We start from the raw sequence: 23999 nt of genomic DNA, 5'->3' as shown, positions 1-23999 counted from the left end.
GGCACAGGCTGGAACATAGGAAGTTCCGACCAAATATGAGAAAAACTTTACGGCGAGGGTGACAGAGCCCTGGAACAGGCTGCCCGGGGAGGGTGTGGGGTCCCCTTCTCGGAGGCAGCCCTGAGTGATGTGCTCTGGGCAATGCTGCTTTAGCAGGGGAGTGGGACATCTCTAGAGGTCCCTTCCAACTCTGAAAAATTCCATGATTCCGTGATTCAGGCATCTCCAGCAAAGCAGGTGACTGGTCCCGAGATGCTGGGAGCTGTGGGGCTGTGCAGCCAGGCTCATTTCTGTGCTCCGCCTGAGCTGAGCTAGTACCTGGCGTGGGGACCGCGTGTGCGGTGTGGGTGAATCCAGTCTAACAATTTGGTTCTCACACAGAAAGCGCAAAAATACCTGTCGTGCCCAGACACATCTTCATCAGCATCGATCTCCAGCTCTCGGTGTGTCCTCAGTCTGCAAAGCAGGTGTGGGAAAAGCCCTGATGAAAAGCAAGAGATTCCTGTGCCGCAAAGCCGTTGACAGCCACAGCGTGCCCCTGATGAGACCGCTCCGAGAGGTGACTTAAATGATGCCCTCAATTAACGTGGAAGGGATGCTTCCTGCGACCGGGGGTTTGGGTACCACTATGGGGAGGGATGCTCCCTGTGACAGGGGGGTTTGGGTGCCACTATGGGGAGGGATGCTCCTTGCAGCCAGGGGGTTTGGGTACCGCTGCGAGGAGAGTTTTGGGCACTGGGACCGGGCTGGTCGCTGCCCACAGCGAGCCCTGCGTGGTCGGTGCCTCCCCGGCAGGTTGAAGCCTCCGGTCCGCACAGCCCTCCGCGGGCACCGGCTCCAGAGGCAGCACCGAGAGGGGCCGGGGGTCGGGAACCGGGGGAGCAGAACCGGGGCTCCGGGCTGGGTAGCACCGGGGATGCGGGGCAGGACCGGGGCTCCGGGGGCCGGGAACTGGCGGAGCGGATGATGCCAGGGGCAGTACCGGGGGCGTCCGGGCTGGTAGCACCGGGGGTGCGGGGCAGGACCGGGGGGGTCCGGGGGCTTCCGGGCTGGTAGCACCGGGGATGCGGGGCAGGACCGGGGGGGTCCGGCTGCGCCCGGGCGGGGCGGGGCGGGGCGGGGAGGGGCCGGGCAGGCCCCGTCGGCTCCGCTGCCAGAAGCGGCCGGTGCCTCCTCCGGGGGAGCCGCGGAGGCGCCTGGCTGCGGGGCGCGGGCGGGACCGGCACCGGGACGGGCCTGGGACGGGACGGAGCGGGGCTGGACCGGCACCGGCAGCGGCACCGGAGGGCAGCCCGGTTCGGGACCGGCGGAGGCGGGGGAACCGGCCGGCTCCAAACCCGCCCCCCGCCGCGGGGAGGAGGCGGTGGCCGAGCCCCCCCGCGCCGCGCTCCAGCTGCGCCGTGCCGAGTCCCGCCGTGCCAGACCCCGCCGTGCCGACCCCCGCCGTGCCGGACCCCCGCCGCTCCGCCTCTCGCCCATGGCGGCCCCCGGCCCCACGCGTGTCCCGGCCCCGCCACGGAGCCGTCGCTGAGCGCTGCGCACCGGCCCGGCGTCCAGGTAAGCCCCGCGGGCGGCCCCGACCCCCGGCCCCGGGCACCTGCCCGCCCCCGGGACCGACCCTGCCCTTCGCCCGGCGGTGCGGGGCCGGGGGGCGGCTCCGGGAGTCCCGGCGGAGCCCCTTTTCCTCGGGGGGGACCAGCCGAGCGCGGTGGGGTCGGATGCTGTCACCCCGCAAACGGGGCAGAATCGCGTCCTTTGGGCTTCCTGGGAGGATGCGAGGAGAGGGGAGAGCCAGGATCGGGCCCCCGGCCGCCCACCGCCCGCTCAGTGTCGGGGCGGCCTTTGCAGCCGCCGAAGGAGTTTGCTTCATACTTGGAGACCGTCCCGCCACGCAGAAACACAAACACGGCGAGGGACAGCTCAGGGTGCAGTTTGTTCACAGGAGGGGGGGAAAATGCGTCCTGTCTAAATATTAGTTTAAGAAACGGAAGGATCTACGGCCGGGCTCTGTCTGCATCTGCAACCCCGTCACCTTCTCCCCGCTCCAGCCGCCAGCTTTCGGCCACCGCCGGGCTGTGGTAATAATATATCCAGAGCTTAGCAGGGGCTGGGAGGCGAATTTCACCCCGGCGTCAAGGGAGGGAATTTCCCACTCTTGCTGCGGTCTGTACGAAGGCTTTAAAAAAACAACCTAGACCTCGGATGTCTTTATTGCACATATATGGTAGCTTGTAGCCAGCACTGATTTAAATCCTATCGTTGCTTTGGGAGCCAATCCGCAATTAGGCGCTGGGTCGAGGACATGGTTTATCGCAGCGGGAGAAAGGACTGATGGCTGTTGGAAGCAGCGTGGGAGTCATGGATGTGTGCTGAAGTCCCGGGTCTGAAGGCAGGATCATCCATGGTTCCCAAATTCACACTCCCACCTTTGTGGGTGCTGCTACATTTAATGGTAGAAGCGGCTGGGATGCTGCATGGCAGAGGGCAGAGAAATCAAGCAGGGAAGGGGGGGTGTCTGAAAGATTTTAGGAGGCTTGAGCACTTGGTTTTGGTTTTTTTAGCTGTTGGGTTTAACTGGGCCTTTGGTTCAGACCCAAATCCACCCGCTGCGGCAGTGGCTCCAGGTTGCACAGCAGAGCTAGAGATGCTGCACGTGAGATTTGCTGTGGGCTGTGGCAGTGCCCCGGTGTGAGCATCCTCGGTGTCACCACGCAGCTGCCCATCAGCCGGTGGCAGGCTGTGGGCTCATCCTGCGCCTCCGGGGACGGAGGGCTGGGCTGACAGGGGGGGAAATGAGATGTAGAAACGATCTCGAAGTGTTTTCTGTCCTTGTCCAGCTCGTGTCCTGCCTGGAGGAAGGAGCAGAGGAGGTGCAGCGCATCCCGATGCTGGGAATGCTGGGCTGTCCCTCCCGCTCCGCAGTCGGTCTGCGCGCGGTTGCAGCTCCTTCACCGCAGGATTCGGCACCGGGGCCAGGCTCCTCCTGGGCTGCACGGCCACGGGATTTGCAAGGGCAAGCGGAGAGCCCCGCACTTTCCAGGCCTTGTGGCATCCAGTCCCGGGGCTGTGAATAGGAGGAGCTGGTCCAGCCTGCTGTGACGCAGCTGGGCGACGCGTGCGCTGCCCTGGTGTCCCTGCTCCCTGGGAGGTGGGCACCCCTGGGTGGGCTGGGGGGGTGCTGGGTGCCGGAGCAGAGCTGGCTGCGGCTGCACTGGGTGCCCTCCCACGGTGCAGACGTGAATCGCAGCTCTCGGCTCGGCCACGTCCCCGCTCTCCCAGCGAAACGCCTCTCCTAGGGCTGCCCTTGGGCTGCTCTCCCCATGGCCGTGCCAGGCTGGGGGGCACCAGGCCGTGCTTTGCAGGTTGATTTCCACCTTTGGGGGACTGCAAGGTAGGATCTAAGATTTGCAATATCCATATTTTGAGGTCAAGGTACTTTTCATGTGGCCCTAAACACAGCCCAGGCAGCAGTGTGGCCAGAGCAGGTGTCGCCTCGGCTGTCCCCAGCGCAGTGTGCCGTGCACACGCCTGGTGCGGTGGCATTCGGAACGCAGGGCAGGCAGCTCCCGGTCCAGGAGAACCCCATCCTGAGCCACACCGTGCCCACGCAGGGGTGGGCTTGGTGGGTCCCAGAGAGCCATCAGCAGCCTGTTGATGTCAACCCCTTCCTACAGAGCATCTCAAGGTACCCAGCGGGGCCGAGCCTCGGCGGAGAGGGAGATGCTGAGAGGAGGGAGGCTCCAGCAGCCCCGCGCAGGTGCCCATTGCGGTAGCGCAGCTCAGGGCTGGCGTGTGTTTTACTGATGTGGGTTGTTTGGTTTTTTTTAACCCTGGTGCCACAGGCAATTTCATTGCTGGTCTAAGCTAAAGCACATGTGTACAATCCCACTTCCAGGACCCTTGCTAAGCCTGGCTGGGGCATGTGGTCCTGCTCCGGCAGCTCCCAGGGCTCGCTGCGCGTGGGGAGGGGGTGAGGACCCAGGTACCAGCCGGCCCCTCCGATCCCACCATGCCAGGCATCGCTGGGCATCCCAGGAGAGCTGCCGCAGCGATGCACCCATGGGGTGGACCGGTCCCGCGGTCAGGGTGAGCAGTCAGGTCCAGCCCCACCATTAGCTGGACAGGAGAAATCCCACCCGACCCAGCTTTTACTGGGATTTGGCCAGTTTGGAGTAGTCTTTCCCCATGAAACTTGGAGGAGAGGAAGAGAACCCCACACTTGCTCCCTCCTGGTTGTGCCGGGCGTGCTGCAGAGATGCTCTCGTGTGAAGGAGCATCCTGGGAGCGCAGGAACAAAGCGACCCCCTCTGCGATCGCCCTGGGAAGGGAAATGCCGCGAGCAGTTTCATTCCCATTGCTTCTTCGTCACGAAACCCGAAACGGGCTCACTTTGTAACTCAGCATCCAGAGAGCTAAATTAAAACAATCTATTTGCCACCGCGTTGTTCTCGAACGACGACAAAAAAGCATTTCCTTCCGCAGCTCTTCAAAGGCCATGTTGCCAGCATGTCAGTCCCCTAATAAGAAATGCCAGTCGCATCAACGCTGGTTTTCCTGAAGTGTTTTGATTTTGATGGAACCACTTTTTTTTTTTTTCTTTTTTTTTTTTTTTTTTCCTTCCCCCAGCAGAAAAGATTTCCTTTGAACCTTGTCCAAAGCGAGTGTGTGTACGGGGATGGATGGTGGCAGCCGGGAGGGAGGCAGGGCAGCCCTCGCTCCGAGGGGCCGGCGTCCCCGCACAGCCCGAGAGGGGAAGTTCCTCCTTTAGCATCACTCCCAGCTTGCGATAATCCAGGGCAGGAATTGCATTTTTCTTTATTTCAACAGCTTTTTTTTCGCAGCGGAGGGACACCTGGCTGCGTGGTGCCCGGGGCAGGGTGATAAACCCCATCCGTGAGCCCTCCCGGGCGATGCCCGGCGCTGAGCGGGGAGATGCCTCCTGAGCAGGCTCCGGGCTGATGGGGTTCGCTGTAACGGTGCTCTGCATTTAGGGAACCCCTTGATTTCATCGTGGCTTGTTTTTTTTCCAGCCGCAGCGGAGGGTTGAGGTGGTTGTAAGCCCACCCCTACTTCTTCCCAGGGAGAAAAATATGTCCCCAATGGAACCAAATGAACGGCAAATTTCAAAACCTATTTAAAGCAAGCAAATAGGCCAGGATTTGGGGATGCATAGAGCAAACAGTCATCATCGGGGACTCTCAGGGGCTGGGGAGGGCTAGCAGCCCACCGCCCTTGCTTTCTCCGGGCCGTGGCAGCTCCAGGGGCAGCCAGGCATCGACAGACACGTTTTGGTCAAGTCTCAGGGGTGAGAACCACTTTTGCCCCATCTTTCTTGTTGTTGCCTTGCTCGCAACGGCAGAGCTGTTTGCAAAAACACCGAGGGCTCGCATCGCTGACCGGGCCAGGGGCTTCTGCACGGCTTGTGGTGCCTTTTTTGCCTTTAATAATGTTGGTTTTGGCTGGGCTCTGACGGAGCTGGCTGGGAGCATGGCGTGTATTTATTGCCGGCTGTTGTTGCTCCCTGACCCTCCCCTATAAAACACCGGGGCTGTCAGACTCGCTGAAGGCGGCTGGTGGCCGAGGACCTCTTGGCACCGTAAAACGGGGCAGAGCCCCTGGTCCTGCTGCCCCCGGCAGCCTCGTCCTGCGCTCCCGGAGCACAGCAGGGTCAGCTCATCCCTGTCCCACTGACCGCGGGGCTGCAAGCCAGAATCCCAAATCCCCATGGGGTCCATCACACCAGGGTGGTGGTCCCTGAGCAGCTCTGGGTTGCAGCCAGCAGAGCTGCGCCCGGAGGAACGGGCAGGGGATGGTCCCAGAAAGGTGCTGGAGTGGCCTTTTGGATTTTCCCTCACTGCTGCCTTCCCTGCGCAGGGAGGGATGCCGTGCTCTTGCACAACGCAGGGGGACCAAAGCCAGCCAAAACCTTGGGTACGAACCAAAGCATCTTCATCCCCTCAAGCAGGTGCCGCACCCCACCCGGGGACACCAGTCCCATCCCTCCAGGGTGTCCCCGAGGAAAGGCTCGCCTCTGATTTAATAGGGCAGCTGCTGTCTTCGTTAAGTGGTGCTGGCTTATTAAGAGCACATTTTTGAGGCTTAGCAGCTCCATGGAACCGTCTGGGAGGGACGGTGCCAGCGGTGGAGCTGCCACACGTGGCGGGAGGATGCGGGAGGCGGCTCCTGGCAGCGATGCTCCGCCGAGCCGGGCTGGGTGACGGTGACATTGCCCCGCTGCCCCACACCGGGGGGGACGCACCTGTTTAGTGCCCCGAGTCTGGGGGGGGCAAAGGAGAGGCTGGAAGGACCCAGCCAGGATTTGGGTGGCACGAGCCCTCTGAGCACGGGTGGAGGGAAGACCTGTAGGCATGAGGGGACGGTGATGTCCGGCTGTGCCCTGGGAAAGCATCGCTTGCAGTAGAATGTCCCCGGCAGAGGATTACTGGGGAGGAGAAGGGTCTCCAAGAGCAGGTCTGAGGACAATTGACCTCTTCCACCCCTAAGCGCATGCACGGGAGCTGCGGTGGGATGGGTTACACTGGCCACGGGTGATGGAGGAGAGGTGGCACGGGCACACCAGCCCAGGGCTCCCCACCGGGACGGGGACAACAGCGGGGTGCAGGGTTGGCTGTGCCTGCGGCTCCGCTCCCGCAGGCAGCAGGAGAGGAGATGGGCAGCGATCGCAGCAATCCATCTTCTTGCCGGAGCTCTTCCTCCAGCCGCCCCGTTATCTTCCAGCAGCACCTTCTTTAATTTCCTGTTGCTCCGAGCAGCGCCGGCGGGTCCCACTGCAGCAGCTGGGCTGGGAAAGGTGGAAACCCTGCAGAAAACGGGGAAAATTGTCCCTGCCCACTGCCCTCACCTCGCTGCCAGTGTCAGCTCCCCCACAGGAGAACGGGCAGGATTCGGGTGGCCGCGCTTCGGTTGCAAATGCCGTTTTGTGGCAGCGCAGAGTGCACCACGCCGGCAGCGGGGGGCAGGAAAATTGCTCCAGATTTCTTATCCACAAGCTCGATCCGATGCGAGCTGGAGTCACGGGAGATGGGTGGGAAGGGCAGTGCCTCCACAGCTCTCCCAGGCTGACGTCCTGCGTGTGGTCAGACGGCTCAGAGGGCAAAACTTGGCTTTTTCAGAAGCTGTGAGGCTCTTCCATGTGGAAAACCTCTGGTCCCTGAGAGCATCCCAAGTGGGTTTTCCTCGTAGAAAACGAGGGGGGATAAAGCTTGGGGGACAGGACCATCTGCGTCGGTGTGATGCTGTGCCACTGTATCGGCATCTCTGCATGCAAAGGTCCAGGTGACTCTGACCCGCTGCCTTTTGGAGACCCTCCAGCTCTTCCCATCACCTCCATCCCTCTTTATCCCAAGCATCTCCCAGTTTTGATCTTCCTCCCCTCAAAATCTCTATTCCCAGTCCGCTGCTATTGCCGTCTCGGGAGGAATTTCTCATTTGTTCGCTCTGGAGCAGGACTAAGTGGTTCAATATGTCGGCAGTTGCTGCTGGAGTCGGACAGTAAATGCTAATGGGATATTAGTCTGTGCACCGTCCAAAACCCACTGGAAGGGTTTAGCGCAAATTGGATTTGCAAACCTCTCTCGGGTCTCTCTGCCCTTAGCAAAGCGCTGTAATCCCCGGCGGGCGCCTTGACAAGCCGGCTCCTTCTGTGCAAAAAGAAATTAAATATATATAGGGAAAAGGGCGGTGAAGATCCGGGGGATTTCCCGCTGCCGGGCTGGAGGTGACATCGGCATCACCTGCGGTTCTTGGTCGGGATGCTGGTTGAGGGCTGCAGATGGGTGCTCATCCCTCGCGGGGCGCCCGGGGGTTGTAACTCCTCCGTCCTGCCCCCGGCACGGCTCGTACCCGGCTCAACCTGTCCCGCTTGCAGGGATGCTGAGTTAGCGCAGGATCTGTTTCCCTGAGGATGAGAAGGGGAGTTATGAATGTGGGAGCTGAAGGGACCACACCAGCCCACCAGAGACACGGGGAAGAGCCAGAGGCGGCCGCTCTGCTCCCTGGAAAAATGTGTGCGCCTTGGAAAAATGGGGAATTAATACATGAAGGTCTTTAAGGGCCATCGTGCTCCCGGGGCATATTTGAGAAGGGGAAACTGAGGCACGCTGCGGCACCGTGACACCCCCCACGGGAATTTGTGGGGACCGGAGCGTGCTGCGATGCCAGCCAAATCCGCAAAGAAGGAAAACCCTACAAAACAGGGAAGAAGAAAGTGGCCAAAGCCACTGGGTGGGAGGAGGTGATGCTTTTCCGGCAACCTCTGTTGTGGTTTTCCCCCCTGGATCCCACCGAGGGCTTTTCCTTTCTCGGGAAAAAAGGAGGTTTTGCCCCCAGCGTACCCGTGGCAGCTCACAGATACCAGCGGTGTCGAAACCGGCCCAGGAGAAAGCGCATCTGGGGCCTGGGCTCCATCTCGCTGCCAAAATTGAAGCTTTTAACCCTATTTCCCGAGGCACTGGGATTGTTCAAACAAGCCACAGTAATTAGTTTCCTCCAACAAACCTCCCCTTTTTGGCATCGCGCGGTTAGTTAGTGCGTGCGGGGGGTGCTTTGTCACTCCAGGAAAAAAAGAATTTGACGTTCAGACTTCAGGTTTTGGCATGAGTGGGAAATTTTGGGCTGGAGAAACGGTGTTGAGTGGTGGATGAGGCTGCTCTGTGCCGGCACACCAGCACCCGGGGGTGCCCGGCGCTGGGGGGTGTCTCATTTGCACTTTTTTTTTTTTTGGCTGGAGTTATGCCCGATTTCCTGGGAGGTTACGGAAACCATCCTGGGTTTGGTGGGATTTCAAAAGATGTGTTTTCTTTTCTTTGCCCATCAGCAAATGGTTGTTTTCACGGGGATTTGTCTGCATCGGTGGGGGGGTTTTTGCCGGTTTTTTTTCCCCACCTCGTTCCCCGTTACGGCGTTATTTTGCACCGTGCCGCGAGCCGCTCTGCTCCAGCTGATACACCGAGTGATACGCTCCTGAAGCATTTTATCATAATTTTATCTCCAATTACTCATCTCTTATCGTAAAGGATGGGTCTCGCTGCCGCTTAGAACTGACTGAATCAGCTTAGAAAGGTTTTTGGGTTGCCGTAGCCTTGCCGACCTTGGCGGGGCGGTCACACCTCGTCGGGGTCAGCAGGGACGTGCAGCCGCCGGGCTGGGGACCACCCGGCCCGCGTCCAGCCAGCTGGGATTTCCAAACGCTTCGGCTGACTTTTAGCTAGGAAGAGGAATAGAGATCCCCAAAATCTGATGTTTTCAATGATTTTTTTTTTTTTTTTTTTGTAGACATGGCGGGGGTGAAGGGTGTTGGGGGTGCGGGTCTCGGCTGGGTGCCCCCGGTCCTCCCTGCAGGCGCCCCCCCCGGGTGTCCCTGGGCTGGCCGGGCAGGGTGAGCGCTGCAGTGACTCCCGCTGCATTTAAACCGCTTATTTATATTTTTTTTTTTTTAATGCTGATTTCTATTGCAGCTGCGTATCTGCCTCCGTTGCGCCCCGGCGAGCGATGGAGAGAGCGTTGAGGACGGAATAGGCGGGGTGGGAGAGGAGGGCAGGCGAGGCTGGAGGGAAAGCAGCATCTTCCTTTGCCCTCGCAGGGACCGGCCAAGCCCAGCCGGGGCTGAGCCGTCCCCAAGGGGGACACCCGGCAGGACGCCACGGCAGGAATGGCCGTGCCACCGCGCTCGGGTCCGCGGCTGCAGCAGGATTCCTCCCCGCCGCGTTCCCACTGCGTATCCCCTGTTAATTAACGACATGAAAGCCCGCGCGGGACCTCTGGGGAAGGAATCAAAGGCCCTGGCACTGCCTCCCAGGGCACGGATGCGTCCCGGGGGGCTGCCTGGCTCCCCGCGCCGCGCACACGCCGGACGGTGAGAGCAGAAATCCCGCGGGAGGGATGGGAGATTGTGAGATCGGCCGGCACCATCCCAGCATCCAGCTCATGAGGACCCCTCGGAGGAGTCCGGCCCCAAAGTGGGTCTGAGCGGGGCTGGTCTTGCTCCAGGGGAGCCAGGGGAAGGCCAGCGGGTCGTGCCCCCGGGTTGTCTGCACTGGGGGCACTGGTGCGGAGCGGTGCCGGGCACTGCACAGGGCACTGCCGCTGGGTTTTCCATACTGGTGATTTTTGGCTTCTGTCCGTGCAAGCCGGGATCGCTCAGGGCGGGAGGGTGCTGTAGCCACCACGCAGGCATGGCTCTGCAGGGTGCCGTGGCACAGATTGGGATTTTCCTCCCCTGTGCTCCATCCCCTCCTGGAAGAGCTCCCAAACCCACTCACAGGCAGCATCTGCTCAGTTCCTGCTGGCGCCGTGGGCTCCCCCGGCTCGGGGACACGGGACAGGGCACCTTCCCTCGGCGCAGGGCTCTGGCCGTGCCGTGGGGGCTGCGGGGGGTCCTGTGCCTGCTCCCTCCCGGCTCCATGGCCCACGGGGAAGGGAAGATGCTCTTCAGTGAGGCACATGGTCGGAGGTCTCTAGGAATACGGGATGCCTGTACGGTGCGGATGGGTTGATGTACCCAGCTCCGAGCTTCCCGTCACCTGCTGGTGCCGTCTCCGGTGCTCAGCCTTTGAGCTGCTTTGGCTCCCCAAAGTCCGAAATGAGGGAGATGGTGGGAATATGGACGGGGACAAGAGCAGGGCTGCTCCGTCTGATGGCAACTGCCCGGGCTCAGCTCAGCAGGGCTGGAAAGCTGCGTCCCAACCGTGCTTCTCGCTTTGAGATGCAGTGTCCCGGCTGCGTCAAAGCCGTGAGATCTTCCTTCTCCAGCCACGACCTGGAGCACGGTGTGGCCATCACCCCCCCCCCCTCCCCCGGCATCGCCCGCGGCAGAACAGACCCCGGCGCAGCCCCTCGCAAACCCATCAGCTGTGTCGCACAGGCTCGGTGAGGACTTATTTTTCTTATTATATTTCTCGTGATGATGGGATGGTGTGGTTTGTTGTTTTGTTTGTTTTGTTGTTTTGTTTTGTTTTTTTTTTTTAACCCAGCTGTTTGGAGAGATGTAAACCAAACCTGCCGTAATTCAGCCCGAATGTAAATGTCATGTCAGCGTGGGAACGGCGCAGCGTGCCGATGCTTGGCGTGTTCAGCCCAGGGGCTCACTGCGCCGCCGGGAACCGATGCTCCCCCCGCCCAGCTGCAGCCCCTTCTCCCCCTCCGCCATCCCGGGGGTCCGGGACTGGCTCCGCCGCTGCCGTTTCCTCACCGGGGCTGCGGGACGGGCTTTGGCTGTCACCCCAAAAGGGTTTCCCAGAGGAGCCGGGCTGCGGCGGGGAGCCCAGGGACGAGGGTCTGTCTCATTTGTAATCACCCTTTTGGGGGGGAAGCGGGGGAAGCTGGAGCTGCGGGAAGAGCTTTGGAGTTTCTCGTGTTGGGCTGGTTTTCACTTCGGCAAAGCAGAACCATGTGTCCCGCGCTCGGCTCTGGTTTTGCTTACGGGGGAGCGGGGAGAGCCGGGGAGGGGTTGGAGGCGGCGCAGGGACCAGCCGCGGGATGCGCCGGGGCCGTCGCTGCTTTTGGCATACAAAGCGCGGGGCCATGCCGGGTGTGAGAGCCACCGGAGGGGACGCGGGTGCCGCTGCCCCACATCCCCCGCCACAGGGATGTCTGCGCTGAGATGGTGGCACTCCGTGTCCCCGGCGCAGAGCTGGAGATGGGGACGTTGTCTTTCTTCCCCTCCTTTGTGCACCCACTTACTGTCAAAAGAGCAGGAAAATCCAACAGTTCAACTCAGATCAGAGTTTGGGGCTTTTTTCCTTTCAACACTCCCCATTTTGGGGCCAGTTGTGCCATTCTGGGGCTGGTTTGCCCCTGGGGCATTGGCCACCCCGCTGCGGGCTGCGGTACTCGCAGTGCAGCATCCGCCCTGGTCGGGGGTGTTGGACACATGGATGCTCTTGGGGGTGGGTTCAATTCCCAAAAAAAAACCATGTCAGGAGTCTGCTATAAGTTTTAGGGAAAGTCTCTCTGCCCCCCCGTCCCCTCTGGGACTGTCCGACCGTCCTTCTGAGCGGGACCAGGCCTGGAGCCAGAGGCTGCTGCTGGAGGAGCCGCTTTTCAGCAGCCCCTGGAGCTGCTTCTCCGTGAGCCTGGGTGGAAATTGTTTAATTCCTGCGGGGTGAGTCATGAGGAGCCGGGATTTCAAAGCAGCTTGGCTCCCATGTAAGGCACTAAAATAAACAGTGTGTGGCAGGTGGAAGCTCTCTCTGATGTCCCGTCAAGGCCTTCGTCTTTCCAAGTGTTTCGTGTTGCCAAAAAAACCTCGGCCACGCCGTGGCCTCATCCATTCTTGCGGCGTGGCTGAGGCCGAGTGCTTGAAAATAATGAATCAATGCCCGGAAGCATGAATCGACTGAAAATTTATGACACACTTACAATATAATGTCTTTTGGGTTCCCTGCTTTCTGGGCTACGATGCGTCAGGACTGAAAGTTTTCGCCTCTCCTCCTTCCCCCTCCGGCAAGGAGGATTTAGGGTAAAAAAAAAAAAACCAAAACCAAAACTCTGCTTTTCCCCCTCCTTTATCTCGTGACTCCAGGAGCTGAGGCTTTAAGGAGTCAGTGGATATTGGAAACAAACCCTAGGAGCGTGCTTGAGGAATTGGAAATGGGTTAGAGAAAAAAGAGCTGTGAGAAAAAAACAAGAGCGTGAAAAGCGAGGGAAGTCCAAGAAGCCCAAAATGCTCAATTTTGGGGAGCGAAGGTGATGCGTCTGCGGGAAGGGATTGCGGCGTTTCGGTTTAGCAGGAAAAGGCAGAGAGAACGTCGAGACTCGGGAACTGAAGCAAAGAAAAATAGAAATGTGGCTCGATTGATTTGACTTTTTTTTTTTTTTTTTTTTTTTTTTGCTGACCAGTGAGGGTAATCAAGCCCTGGAAAAGTTTACTTAGGGCCGCGGGGTGGATTTGTTAGATCCCCTTCGAAAATAAAGGCGAGAGGCGCGAGGAGCTCACGGAGGATTTTTGGGGAGGATCTGCAGTGGCGGGGAGAGCCAAGACAATCAACTCCTTCCCTCCAGACTAAGCGGTGGGAGTTGGCTGCGCTGCTAATTGTTGTTTTTCCTTAAGTTTTCCAATCCTTCAGGACACGGAGTGGTTTTTCCTCTGCCTGGAGTGCGGTGAGCCCTGGCAGGAGCCGGTTACAGCAGGGACCAGAGCGGGGCAGGTAACAGCGGAGGAGGCTGATGGAGGGACGGCTTCGTGCCGGAGCGGTTTTAGTGCTGGGCTCCCACAAAAATGGGGCAGGTTTTGGGGCTGGCTCGCAGGGAAAGGTCTTCTCCTGCAGGATTGGGTTTCCCCACTTGGCAGCAGGCACGGCGCGGCTGGACGGTTGTGATCGCGTTAATGGATTATCAGGAGAATGCAGGAAAACAGGGAGCTTTCGGGCTGCTCTCCAAAAGAAAAGCTGAGCGCAAACTTTGGCCTTTCATCAAGGCGGGGAGGATCCCTGCATCCCTCCCCGGGGTGTATCGTGGCTGCGAGTGCCCAAACCCCGCCAGGACTTGGCCCAAAAACCCCCTTGGAGCAAACCCAGGGCACAGACCCGTGGACCATGGGTGGTGTGGCTTCAGTGGCACTCGTGAAGCTGTGGTGGCTCGGTGGGTTTAGGCTCCCAGAGACGCATGGTAAGAGCCAAGTGGGGTGCCCGACACAGCCGTACTTGCCCATTTACCCTGAGAAAAGAGGGATTTTTGTGCTGGCAGAGGAGGCTGTGCAAGCACTGGGCATCCTTGTGTGAGATGGCACCTCTCTGCGAGCCCTCCTGCCCCCTCCGCTCCCCGTCAGTCCCGTGGCGCACCCTCGCAGCCGCGGTTTTGCACCTACGGCTCCTGCGGCATCCCAAAGCCCCGGGTTTGTTTGGTTCCTCCATCCCCACCAGAAAGAGGAGGCAAAGCTGGAGCAACCTCATCCCCCCCCAGCCCCATGTTTTGGCCGCCCACCTCTGCCTCGCAGCCAAACCCCGTCCTCACCCGTGCAACACACTCTGCTTGTTATGACATCGCTTTGAGCAAGAGGGACGAGCCCCCGGTGCGGATTCAACGGGCGATTTTCCAGGTCCGGGTGCCAGTCGGGGTACGCTGAGTGGCAGAGCTGCCTCCCGGCCCTGGGGACATGGCATATCCATCCCAGCCTGCCGAGCCTGCAGCTAGCGACGCGGGAGACGGCTGGCGTTGGGGAGCAGCTGCGGTGAGACCGGAGCAAAGAGCAGCAGCAAGAGTCAGCGGCGGCCGTGCCCAGCACCGCGTGGTCCAGGCTGGAGAGACCCCGTGTTTCCTTGCCGGAGGCTCACTGTGCCAACAGGAGCAAGACTTGGACACATCAACACTCAAACTAAATATATAGGAAGACATTTTTTACGATGAGAAACACTGGCCCAGGGTTTCCCGGAGAGGTGGTGGGTGCCCCATCCCTGGAAACATTCCAGGTCAGGTTGGACGGGGCTCTGAGCAACCTGATTGGGGTGAAGATGTCCCTGCTCGTGGCAGGGGGTTGGACTCGACGGCCTCTAAAGCTCCTTTCCCACCCAAACCGTTCTGTGAAGTAGTTCTATGAACATAGAAGTGTTCTATGAACACTTGCCCCACCAGGTCCTGAGCAATAGCCACAGGCAGCTTGTTCATGGCATCGCCGGCAAGCGCTGGAGGTGTGGAGGTTTGGCCCTGGGTCCCCTTCCCCGCAGGAGCCCGGCACCGCTCAGCACGGCCGGAGCCATCATGGGGTCTTGCCGGCTGCTGCTGTCGCCCGTTTTGGCTCCTTGCAAACGCTCTGCAGGCTCGTGTGCGAACCGATGTCCCCGGGCAGCTCAGGGTGCGTGGCATATCCCGGGGCACGGGCACCGCCAGGCACGGGCCTGCACCCGGGGCGGTTTTGGGGATGGGGGATGCGGGATGTACCCGATGTGTCTGAACAGAGCGGTGGGAGAGCCCTTGGCGCTGCCGGCAGTCGTCGTCCTGGGGCAGCACGTGTCAACCCCCTTGTGGTTATTTGTCCTTGTGGGGAGGGGGTTTATGGTACGTGGAAACCAGAAGGTGGGAGGGTGCAGCCGGAGCATCATCCCGCGTCAGTCCCGGCCATGAGTCCCGTGTGCCCCTGTGGGTTTTTCCTTTCCCCCCACCCCAAACTTCAGCTTTCCCTGCAGGTTGGCACAGGCGTCAGTGGCTTTTTAGAGGAAGAGAAACCAAAGGCAAAGCCTGGAATAATTTTTTTGGATTGTTTTGCACGTCGGAGACAGGGTTTTAGCCTTTTGAAAGGTCACCGGTGAGCGGGTGGGGGCCAAAATTACTGGCTGCTGAAATAGGAGGTGTTTTCACGGGACGTGCAGCGAGGCCGAAACCGCCCTCCTAAAATTTTATGGGCTTGCAATGAGCCAGGGGCCCTTTCTCAGGTGGATGGACCGAGTGTTGCAGCCGCGGCAGCCCTTCCCTCCCTGGCGCAGGGCGAAGGGGGCTGAGCCCCCGGGAGCAGCTCGGGAGGCGACGACGGAGGTTGAGCTCTGGCTGGGGTGTGATCCCATGGCTGGTTCTCCACCGCCGTATTCACCTCCCGAAGTGCCCGAACAGCAGCTGCCCAAAGCTGCTTCTCGTCCCAGGGCGCCAAAGTTCCGCCATCCACCTCGTCACCACAGCGGGGTCCCTTCCCCACCTCCAAAACCTGTGCTGTCTCCTTCACCTGAGCCTGCTCGGTCTTCACGAGTCCTTCATCCATCCAGCCTTCCAGTACCCAAAGGGGACTACAGGAGAGATGGGGACAAAGTTTTAGCAGGGCCTGTTGCGATAGGACAAGGATAATGGCTTTAAACTAAAAGAGGCGGGGATTTAGGCTAGATTTGAGGAAGAAATTTCTTATGCTGAGGGTGGTGAAACTCTGGCCCAGGTTGCCCAGAGAGGTGGGAGATGCCCCATCCTGGGAAACATTCAATGTCAGGTTGGACGAGGCTCTGAGCAACCCGACCTGGTTGGAGATGTCCCTGCTCGTGGCAGGGGGTTGGACTAGATGGCCCTTAAAGGTCCTTCCAACCCAAACTATTCCATGATTCTACGGTTCTCTGAATTTTGCAAGCTCTCCAAGGGCGAACTGCAATTTTCTCGGTCCTTCTCCAGGTAGCACCTGCCCCCGCTGCCCTCTTTGATGCCGTTGAACGTTTTTGGTGCGTGTTCCCCGCTCCCGCTCTTACCTCAGAGGGGAAAGCTGACCTTAAAGCACACAATTCTGACGACGCCAACGCACCCAGCGCCCTCCATCACCCTCCCCGCGGCACTGGGAGCGGGAGACCGGCTCGACCTCGGCGGAGAAGCAGAAGCAGTTGGGGACAACCCCGTCCCCTCCCGCTGCTGCCTCCGCCAGCCGCCGCAGACTCTCCTCCCGGGGCAGGTTTTGCTGCCGGTGCTTATCGGCGCGGTGTCTCCGCCAGCTCCGCCGCCTCGAACCCCGGCGGGATTCCATGATCTTACCTCCTTATATGGCGAAACTATTCTTTTTCTAGCTTGGCATTGTTTATAGCCCGCTTGAAAATATTTAGACTCTGGCTGGGTTCTGCAATTATCTTGTAACCTACGGGGCATATAATTAGCGTTAGTTAACGCGCAATTATCTGCATCCTGTAAAATAAAGGGTTGCTGACGATGAGGCAGCGTCCACAGCCCTTCATGTTGTTTTCTGCAGTAACACTAAAAGCAAACCTGTCACATTCTGGTTTAAAATAAACATATTTTTTTTTCCCCCTAGTAAATTCTATTTGGCAAATATTGCGAAGCTGGGATTGGGTTTTTTTTTTCCTTCTCTCCTTTTTTTTTTTTTTTTCCCTCTGTGGAAAATTTATTTAAAAAGGGAGAAATGTTTGGAGTTTGCAAAGGAGCTGAAATAAAAAAAAGGGGCCAGGAGGCGGCCACGAGGCCATGCCGTTTTCCAGAGCCCGTCTTTGATGGGGATTTAATGGCTGGCAGCCCATGGATGGGAGCATGGACCCGATTCCCCACTCCAGGGTCAGATGTAAAATCCCACCAGATCCAATCTGCTTTGGACGGAGGAAACTGAATGGCGCGAGGTAAGGGCTCGGCTGCGAGGGAAGCGCTGAGGGGGGGGTTTATGCTTTGAGGAGCTGCCGGGCTGCAACCCCGAACTGCGGGGACGTGACCCCTCGGCACAGGAGAGACACGGAACTGTTGGAGCGGGGCCGGAGGAGGCCCCGGAGATGCTGGGAGGGCTGGAGCCCCTCTGCTGGGAGGACAGGCTGAGAGAGCTGGGGGGGTTCAGCCTGGAGAAGAGAAGGCTCCGGGGAGACCTTCCGGCCCCTTCCAGTCCCTAAAGGGGCTCCAGGAAAGCTGGGGAGGGACTCTGGAGCAGGGAGGGGAGCCACGGGACGAGGGGGAAGGGCGCTAAACTGGAAGAGGGGAGATTGAGGTGAGATCTTGGGAAGAAATTGTTTGCTGTGAGGGGGGTGAGCCCCTGGCCCAGGTTGCCCAGAGAAGCTGTGGCTGCCCCATCCCTGGAGGGGTTCAAGGCCAGGTTGGCCGGGGCTTGGAGCAACCTGGGCTGGTGGGAGGTGTCCCTGCCCAGGGCAGGGGGTGGAACTAGATGATCTTTAAGGCCCTTTCCAACCCAGACCCTTCTGTGATTCTATGATCCGCGTGGCCAAGGTACCCGGTCCCACCACAAGCCTTGCAGCCGCACTGGGATGGTCCAATCTCCCCACTCTTTTTTTTTTTTTCCCTGGGATTTTCATTATTTGTGTTGGTTTTGATGGAGCTGCCACATTGGTGCGTGGGCAGGGAGGAATTCAGGCTCCGGTCAAGCATCCGGGTGAGCAGGTGGCAGGAGCAGACTCAGGGTGCTCCGTGCACCTCACCAAAGGATCGGGACACCAAAGCCAGGCTCAGTGAGGGAACGGGGAGGACGATGGAGCCGGGGGCTCCCTCACTGCCCACCCCATCCCAAGGAGGGGATGTGCCAGGTGAAGAGGTGTCACAAGCTGGCATGGCATGAGTTTGCCCGTCCTTTACTCGCAGCCAGCCACTGCAATATCTGTCCCCGGTGCGAGGAAACCCATCTGGAGCACAGGGAGGTGGATATCGTCCTGCCCGGCCAGGCTGCGTGCTGTCGGGGATGGGTCAGCTGAGGACACCACCTTGTCCCCATCGCCACCACGAGCCCCAAGCCACCCTCGCCCGCCGTAGCCTTTCCCCTTTGGCACCGTGTCTCTGTGCCTCAGTTTCCCTATTGCAGCACTGGACCAGTCTTGGGGGGGAGCGGAGGGGACGAGCCGGAGCCGAGGGGCTGCTGGCGGTGCCATGGGAGACGGCCAGCCAGCCCGAGCCGCGGGGACGGGGGGGTGGGAAGAGGGGGCCACGGGCGAAGGCCGCGTAATAAGGATATTTGTTTTGCCTGTTTTGCAGAGTTTCAATGTTCTGACTTGCTCTAAGATGAAGGTATGGAAGTTTGCAGCCATTGCATCGATGCTCCTCAGTTCCATGTTATCCATTTTAGTTTGTAGAGACATGTTCAACGGAAGCCGGAAATACAGCCCCTTGCCTTCCTCGCCGTCTTCCTCACGGGCATCCTCCTCTTCCTCCTCCTCCTCCTCCTCTTCCTCCTCACTGCCGGCGGCTCCACGGAGATCCCCACGGGCCCTGCAACGCCACAGCTCGCTGCTCGCCCAGTGTAAGCCGCTGCCCCGGGGTCACCGTCCGTCCCGTGCCCGCAGGATCCGTCCCCACGTCCCCAGCGGGACGCGTTCGGGCTCGCGAGCCAAGCCCCGCGCAGCCCGGCGGGTTCATTCCCTGCTCGCTTTCCCCACCACCCGCCCCTGCTTCTGCACGTCCCCTTTACCAGTGTTTAAAGAGGAATTTGGGGCACAGCGGGGAGGGCTCGGGGTGGCGAGCAAAAATCATGGAATCGCAGAATGGTTGGGGTTGGGAAGGACCTTAAAGACCATCCACTTCCAACCCCCGGCAGAAACGCAGCCACCGGGCACCAAACCGTGGTGCAAGCGCGTCAGCTCTCCGCGTGGGGAAGCAGAATGCAAAACGGCTCCTCTTAACGCAAAGAAGCTGCTTTTTGAGCTCCAAATGTGCTTTTAAATTTTTATTATTATTATTATTGTTGTTATTACTTTTATTTTTTTTATTTCCGCACTATTTTTACAAAAGCGAAACGTCAAACAGGAGCTGAAGCGCAGGGGGAGCGGCTCGGCTCGGCTCGGCGCTGGCAGCCTGCGGGGAAGCGCCCGCGTGTTTGTTCCGATTCCAAACCAGAAGAACTTCTTTTTGGGTTGAAATTTGGAAATCGATGACAAGCTGTCAAATTAGGCTTTCCTCCGTCTTTCCGGTGCCTCCCCTGGCGCTGAGCTGGACTAAACCCGGCTTTAGGGTTCGGGCAACGGGACTTGGACGTGGCCAGCAGCCTTGGGGACAGTTTGCGCGTTGGCTGCTGGCCCAGGGGTCCGGGGGGGGGGCAGCCCTTCCACCCAGGCCATAGGGAAACACTGCAAATATTTATTGCTTTTTCTCCCCGATCCTATGGCGGCTTTTCCGCAGCATCAGGATCAGGTGGGTTTTTTCCACCTTTTTTTTCCTACCACCAAGCAGCAGCACCGGCGTCTTTAATTCCTGCCGGGATGCTCTTTCCAGGCGCTTCAGCCTTTCGACATCCCAACCGCGGTGCCAGCGCCCGGCCATGCTGGAGAAGCACGGGCTGCCCCGTTCCCCGGCCGCAGCCATCTGGAAACCATGAGCGTGGCAGGAGTTAGTTGTAGGAGGGTTTTTTTCCCCCCCCCACTAAATAGTTGATTTTTAAGCACGCACTTGGTGGTGTGCAGTGGAAGGGACTGCCCGGGGTGGCTCCGGGCCGGGGAGAGCTGGTAGGGAGAAAAAGAGAAAATAAGGGAGAAGAGGGAAAGGGGATGAAGGGAGTTTGGGGGTTTTTTTTCACCCTGACACCTTCCTGCCCTCGCGGGCTGGGGGTGGCTTGGCCGTGGCCCCCCCCTGCACGAACCCTGGGCTCCCGAGGCCAGGGGGATCTCTGGCTGTGGGGTTTGGGGTTTAAAGCCTTGGGGCACCTCGTGCACATCTCAAAAGACGGCGTCTGGGAAACGCTGCGGTTCAGCCGCGCGTTGTCATGTGCCTCTGGGGACAGCCACCGCCCCAGGGGACCTCCATCCCGGGGGACATCTACCCGGCCAGGGGGACCTCCATCCTGGAGGACATACACCAGCCCCAAGGGACTTCCATCCTGGGGCACATCCATCAGGCCAGGGGGATGTCCAGCTGCCCCAGGGGATTTCCATCCTGGGGGACATCTACCTGGCCAGGGGGACCTCCATCCTGGAGGACATACACCAACCCCAAGGGACCTCCATCCTGGGGCACATCCACCTGCCCCAGGGGACCTCCGTCCTGGGGGACAGTGACCTACCCAGGGGGACACCCACCTGCTCTAGGGCACCTCCATCCTGGGGGACAGCCACCCACCCCAGGGGACCTCCATTCTGGGGGATATCCACCTGGCCAGGGAGACCTCCGTCCTGGGGCACGTCCACCCGCTCTAGGCACCTCCATCCTGGGGAACAGCCACCCACCCCAGGGGACACCCCCTAACGTCCACCCCTTCTCTTGCAGACAGCAGCTTGTTGGAGAGCTACACGGAGGGGGAGATCCGGCAGCTGATCTCGGCGCTGGTGGAGCGCTACAGCCAGGCCATGAACTCGGGTGGGCACGAGCTGCCGCTCTTCCCCCGGGCGGGCAGCCGCAGGAAGCGCGCCCGCGCTCGCCACAAACCCTGCGCCCTGAAGGAGCTGGAGGTGAGCGTCAGCGAGCTGGGCCTGGGCTACGAGTCGGACGAGACGGTGCTTTTCCGCTACTGCAGCGGCACCTGCGAGGCGGCCGTCCGCAGCTACGACCTCTCGCTGAAGAGCATGAGGAGCAGGAGGAGGATCAAGAAGGAGAAGGTCCGGGCTCGACCCTGCTGCCGGCCGCTGGCCTACGACGACGACGTCTCCTTCCTGGACGCCTACAACCGCTACTACACCGTCAACGAGCTCTCGGCCAAGGAGTGCGGCTGCGTGTGAAGGGCCGGGGCGTCCCCGGGAGGAGCCGTCAGGAGAGGCGATGCCCCGGCCCCAAAACCCCGCTGGCCACCGGGCAGAGGGACAGGGGGCTGCGGCGGGGGGCGAGGGACGAACCCCAGACCTCTGGCTGGAGGAGGAGAGACTGAGCTGCTCGCGCGTCCCTCGGCGTCGCCGTCCCGCTCGCTGCACAGGACTAGAGACGTGGCTGTTGGCGCTGGCGGAGGCTGCGGTCGTTGGAGCGGTGACAGCTGCTTGCGGCTGTTGTCCCTGTCACCCCTCTGGCAGGGTGACAGTGGGTGCGCGACATGCACGGGGTGTGTTGTACACTCGGGGTGCGTTATGTGTGACACCTAATGGTCGCGGTACCGGCAGAAGGGGTGTTGCAAAGCGGGTGTCCCCTGCGCAGGGTGTCCCCTGAGCTCGCAGCAGAGGTGACGGGTGCGCTGCCCGCCCCGGGCGTTGCACGCTCGGTGTGTCGCACGGGAGGAGTGTTGTTGTACAGGGGGTGTTGTGGATGGGTGTGCTGCACGCACGGGGTGTGTTGCAGGGTGCGTTACATGCGCGGGGTGCGTTAGTCAGTTGGGGGTGCCCCGTGCCACCCCAGGACGGGGGCTGAGCCCCGTGGGCTGTAGCTGCCTTGTGCGGGGGTTTCCCAGGGTTTCGTGACCACCATCCTGGGGTCCCTGCGCTGCTGGGGGCAATTCAGTGCCCCAGATCCCCGTGTTTGGGAGCAGAGATGCGCCGATAGTGGTTTGGGCTTGGGGGAAAGGCTCTGGCTCCGCTCCCCGTGTCCGCTCGTGCCCCCTTTGCCGTCACCTCGCTCTCCGCAGCCCCTGGCTTTGCTTCTTAAAACTCGCGATAATCTGAAGTAACTGGATTAACCTCCCGTCCCCTCCTGTGGGCGGCTGGGCTGGAGACCTGCCACCTCCAGGGAGGTGACAGAGCCTCACGAGGCCACCAGCGAAGCCACGGAGCTCGCCACCCTCCGCCGGCTTCGCAGCCCGGGCAGGAGCATCCACAGTTCGGCATCTCCCAAAAGCTGGATCCACTCTCCCGGCCACGGCGCGGGAGCAGTGCCCATCGCCTCGGCGGGGCCTGAATTGTGCGGGAGAGGGGACTCAGGCCTGGGGTTTGGCTGCGGTTCGCATTTACAGCAGTGTCACTCTTGTTTACTCTGCGGAGAAATAAATGAGACCGCAGACTTTTGCATTCTCTGGGCAGGCTATATTTGTTGCCTGGGATTGATGGGTTTTCTCCCCTTGGCCCTCTTCCCAGAAAAAGCAAATCATAAACAGAAGGAGAATATTGGTGTCATGTCCTGGGCATTAACCAACGCGAGGGAAAAAAAAAAAAAATGCTCTTCTTGCCGCCCCCCCCGGTCGCGATGGCATCCCAGCTCCTCCGTCCAGCTGAACAGGGGGAAAAAAATCCAGTGCGTCTCCATCCCGGCGCAGTAGCAATGCCGAGGTGAGCGCAGCAGCCGAGGGATGCTGCTGCAGGATTTCGGGGGAGCAGGTCAGCATCCCCCGGGACGGGACGGCTCGGTTTGGGATGGGAGACAGCTCTCCCCGCCCCGGCATCTCCCGCAGGCGACCAGCAGCGCTCCCGACCTCTGCAAAGGGCCAGGCTGGTGGGGTATTTTTTTTTCTTGCTTTTCATCCAAACACCGCTCTTGGCTGAGCGGAGCCAGGATGTAGCGAAGCAACATAAACACCATCCTTCAGCGGGGCTGGCCGCGCACCCGGCGTCCTTGGGGAAGCAGCCTGCACTCTGTAACACCCAGTTTTCCCCTCGCTGTTGGGAAAGGGAAAAGGCAGCCACGGCCGCGGGGTGCAAACCCCGTCTGTGGGGCATCGCGCGCGCCGGCGACCCGGCAAGGGTGGACGAACCTGCACCCCGGGGATGCAAACGCTGCTGAGACCAGACAAACTCGAGCCAGGTTGCAGGTGCACGGAGCTCCCAAAACAGCCCTGCGAGGTGCTGCAGCACCGGGAGGGAGAGTTTGCGCCACGGGGTTTGGATGGAAATTGGAAAAATGGCCCAAAATAAGCAGCCGGGGATGGGCAGAGGGAGCAGGACGGGGAGAGCAGATGGGCGGCTGCGGCGTGATCCGCGCCGGGCTCACGGCAGATCAGCGGCTCGCTCTCCACTTCACAAAAAAAAAAAAAGCACCCAAATCTAATAATAATAACTGCACTCTCAAGGGCTTGGGTGCTTTCCAGTTCTCACTACTATAAAACTAAAATTAGTTTTGTTGCAGAAGCCTCCAGTAAAAAAAAAACAAACCCAGGAACTAGAGCAATAAAGGAAGGTAAGGTGTCGCGGAAGCAGCGCAGGAGCAGGCACCGCGGCAGCAGCAGGATTTGCAGCCGGGTTTCCCGGAGTTGCCTCCGCTTGTGTCCCCCTGAGCCCGAGGGAGATGTCGGGGCTGTGGCGTTGCCCCAAGTAGCTGTTTCCACCCTGGTTTGGGAAAGTTTTTTCTGCAAGAACTGAGGATTTCGAGCGCCGTGATTTGCAGGGACCCAGCGGAGCGTGTGAGCGGCTGACGGCTCTCCCGGCCCAAGGCACCCCCCGGGGTCTTGCTGGGAGCAGCCGGGAGGCAAGGGGGGGAGGGGCGAGGGGGCTCAGGAGGGGTCAGGAGGGGGCTCGGACACCCCGGACCTGCTCTTGTATCTTCCACCTGCAAAATACCCCCACGCACAGCTCGCACCCCCAAAACACGGGCGCCTAGGGAAAAAAAAAACCAAACCATGTGATGCATGTTAGAAACCAACCAATTAATCTTTTTTTTTTTTTCCCCCTCCTTTTTTTTTCCTTTCACCCTGCCGGCAGCCGAGCACCGGCCTGTGCGGAGGTGATGGGGAAGCGCCTGACGTCTGCCGCTGCCGGCGTGGCGGCCGAGCCGCCTTATTCCTTTTGGGTTGCAGCTGGGTCGCA

The 23999-nt window shown here is 60.2% G+C and overlaps 1 protein-coding gene across 1 annotated transcript; it reads left to right on the top strand.

Moving 5' to 3' along the window:
* The first annotated feature begins 516 nt into the window (after window positions 1–516).
* On the top strand, window positions 517–21298 carry LOC128900545 (neurturin-like). Its single transcript, XM_054181813.1, has 3 exons — window positions 517–559; window positions 18394–18658; window positions 20614–21298. The coding sequence occupies exons 1-3, from the start codon at window positions 542–544 to the stop codon at window positions 21060–21062; spliced, it is 732 nt and encodes a 243-aa protein (XP_054037788.1). The 5' UTR covers window positions 517–541; the 3' UTR covers window positions 21063–21298.
* The last annotated feature ends 2701 nt before the right edge of the window (window positions 21299–23999 follow it).

Source organism: Rissa tridactyla, chromosome 22 (assembly GCF_028500815.1).
Source record: "Rissa tridactyla isolate bRisTri1 chromosome 22, bRisTri1.patW.cur.20221130, whole genome shotgun sequence".
Lineage (NCBI taxonomy): Eukaryota > Metazoa > Chordata > Aves > Charadriiformes > Laridae > Rissa > Rissa tridactyla.
The sequence above is the reverse complement of the archived record's forward strand: the minus strand, read 5'-3'. Positions and strand labels throughout refer to the sequence as shown.

What these genes read in the sequence shown, in the direction of transcription:
- LOC128900545 (XM_054181813.1), top strand. An exon ending in CAGCTCGCTGCTCGCCCAGT is followed by an intron (nt 18,659 to 20,613) that starts GTAAGCCGCTGC and finishes CTTCTCTTGCAG; the next exon opens with ACAGCAGCTTGTTGGAGAGC.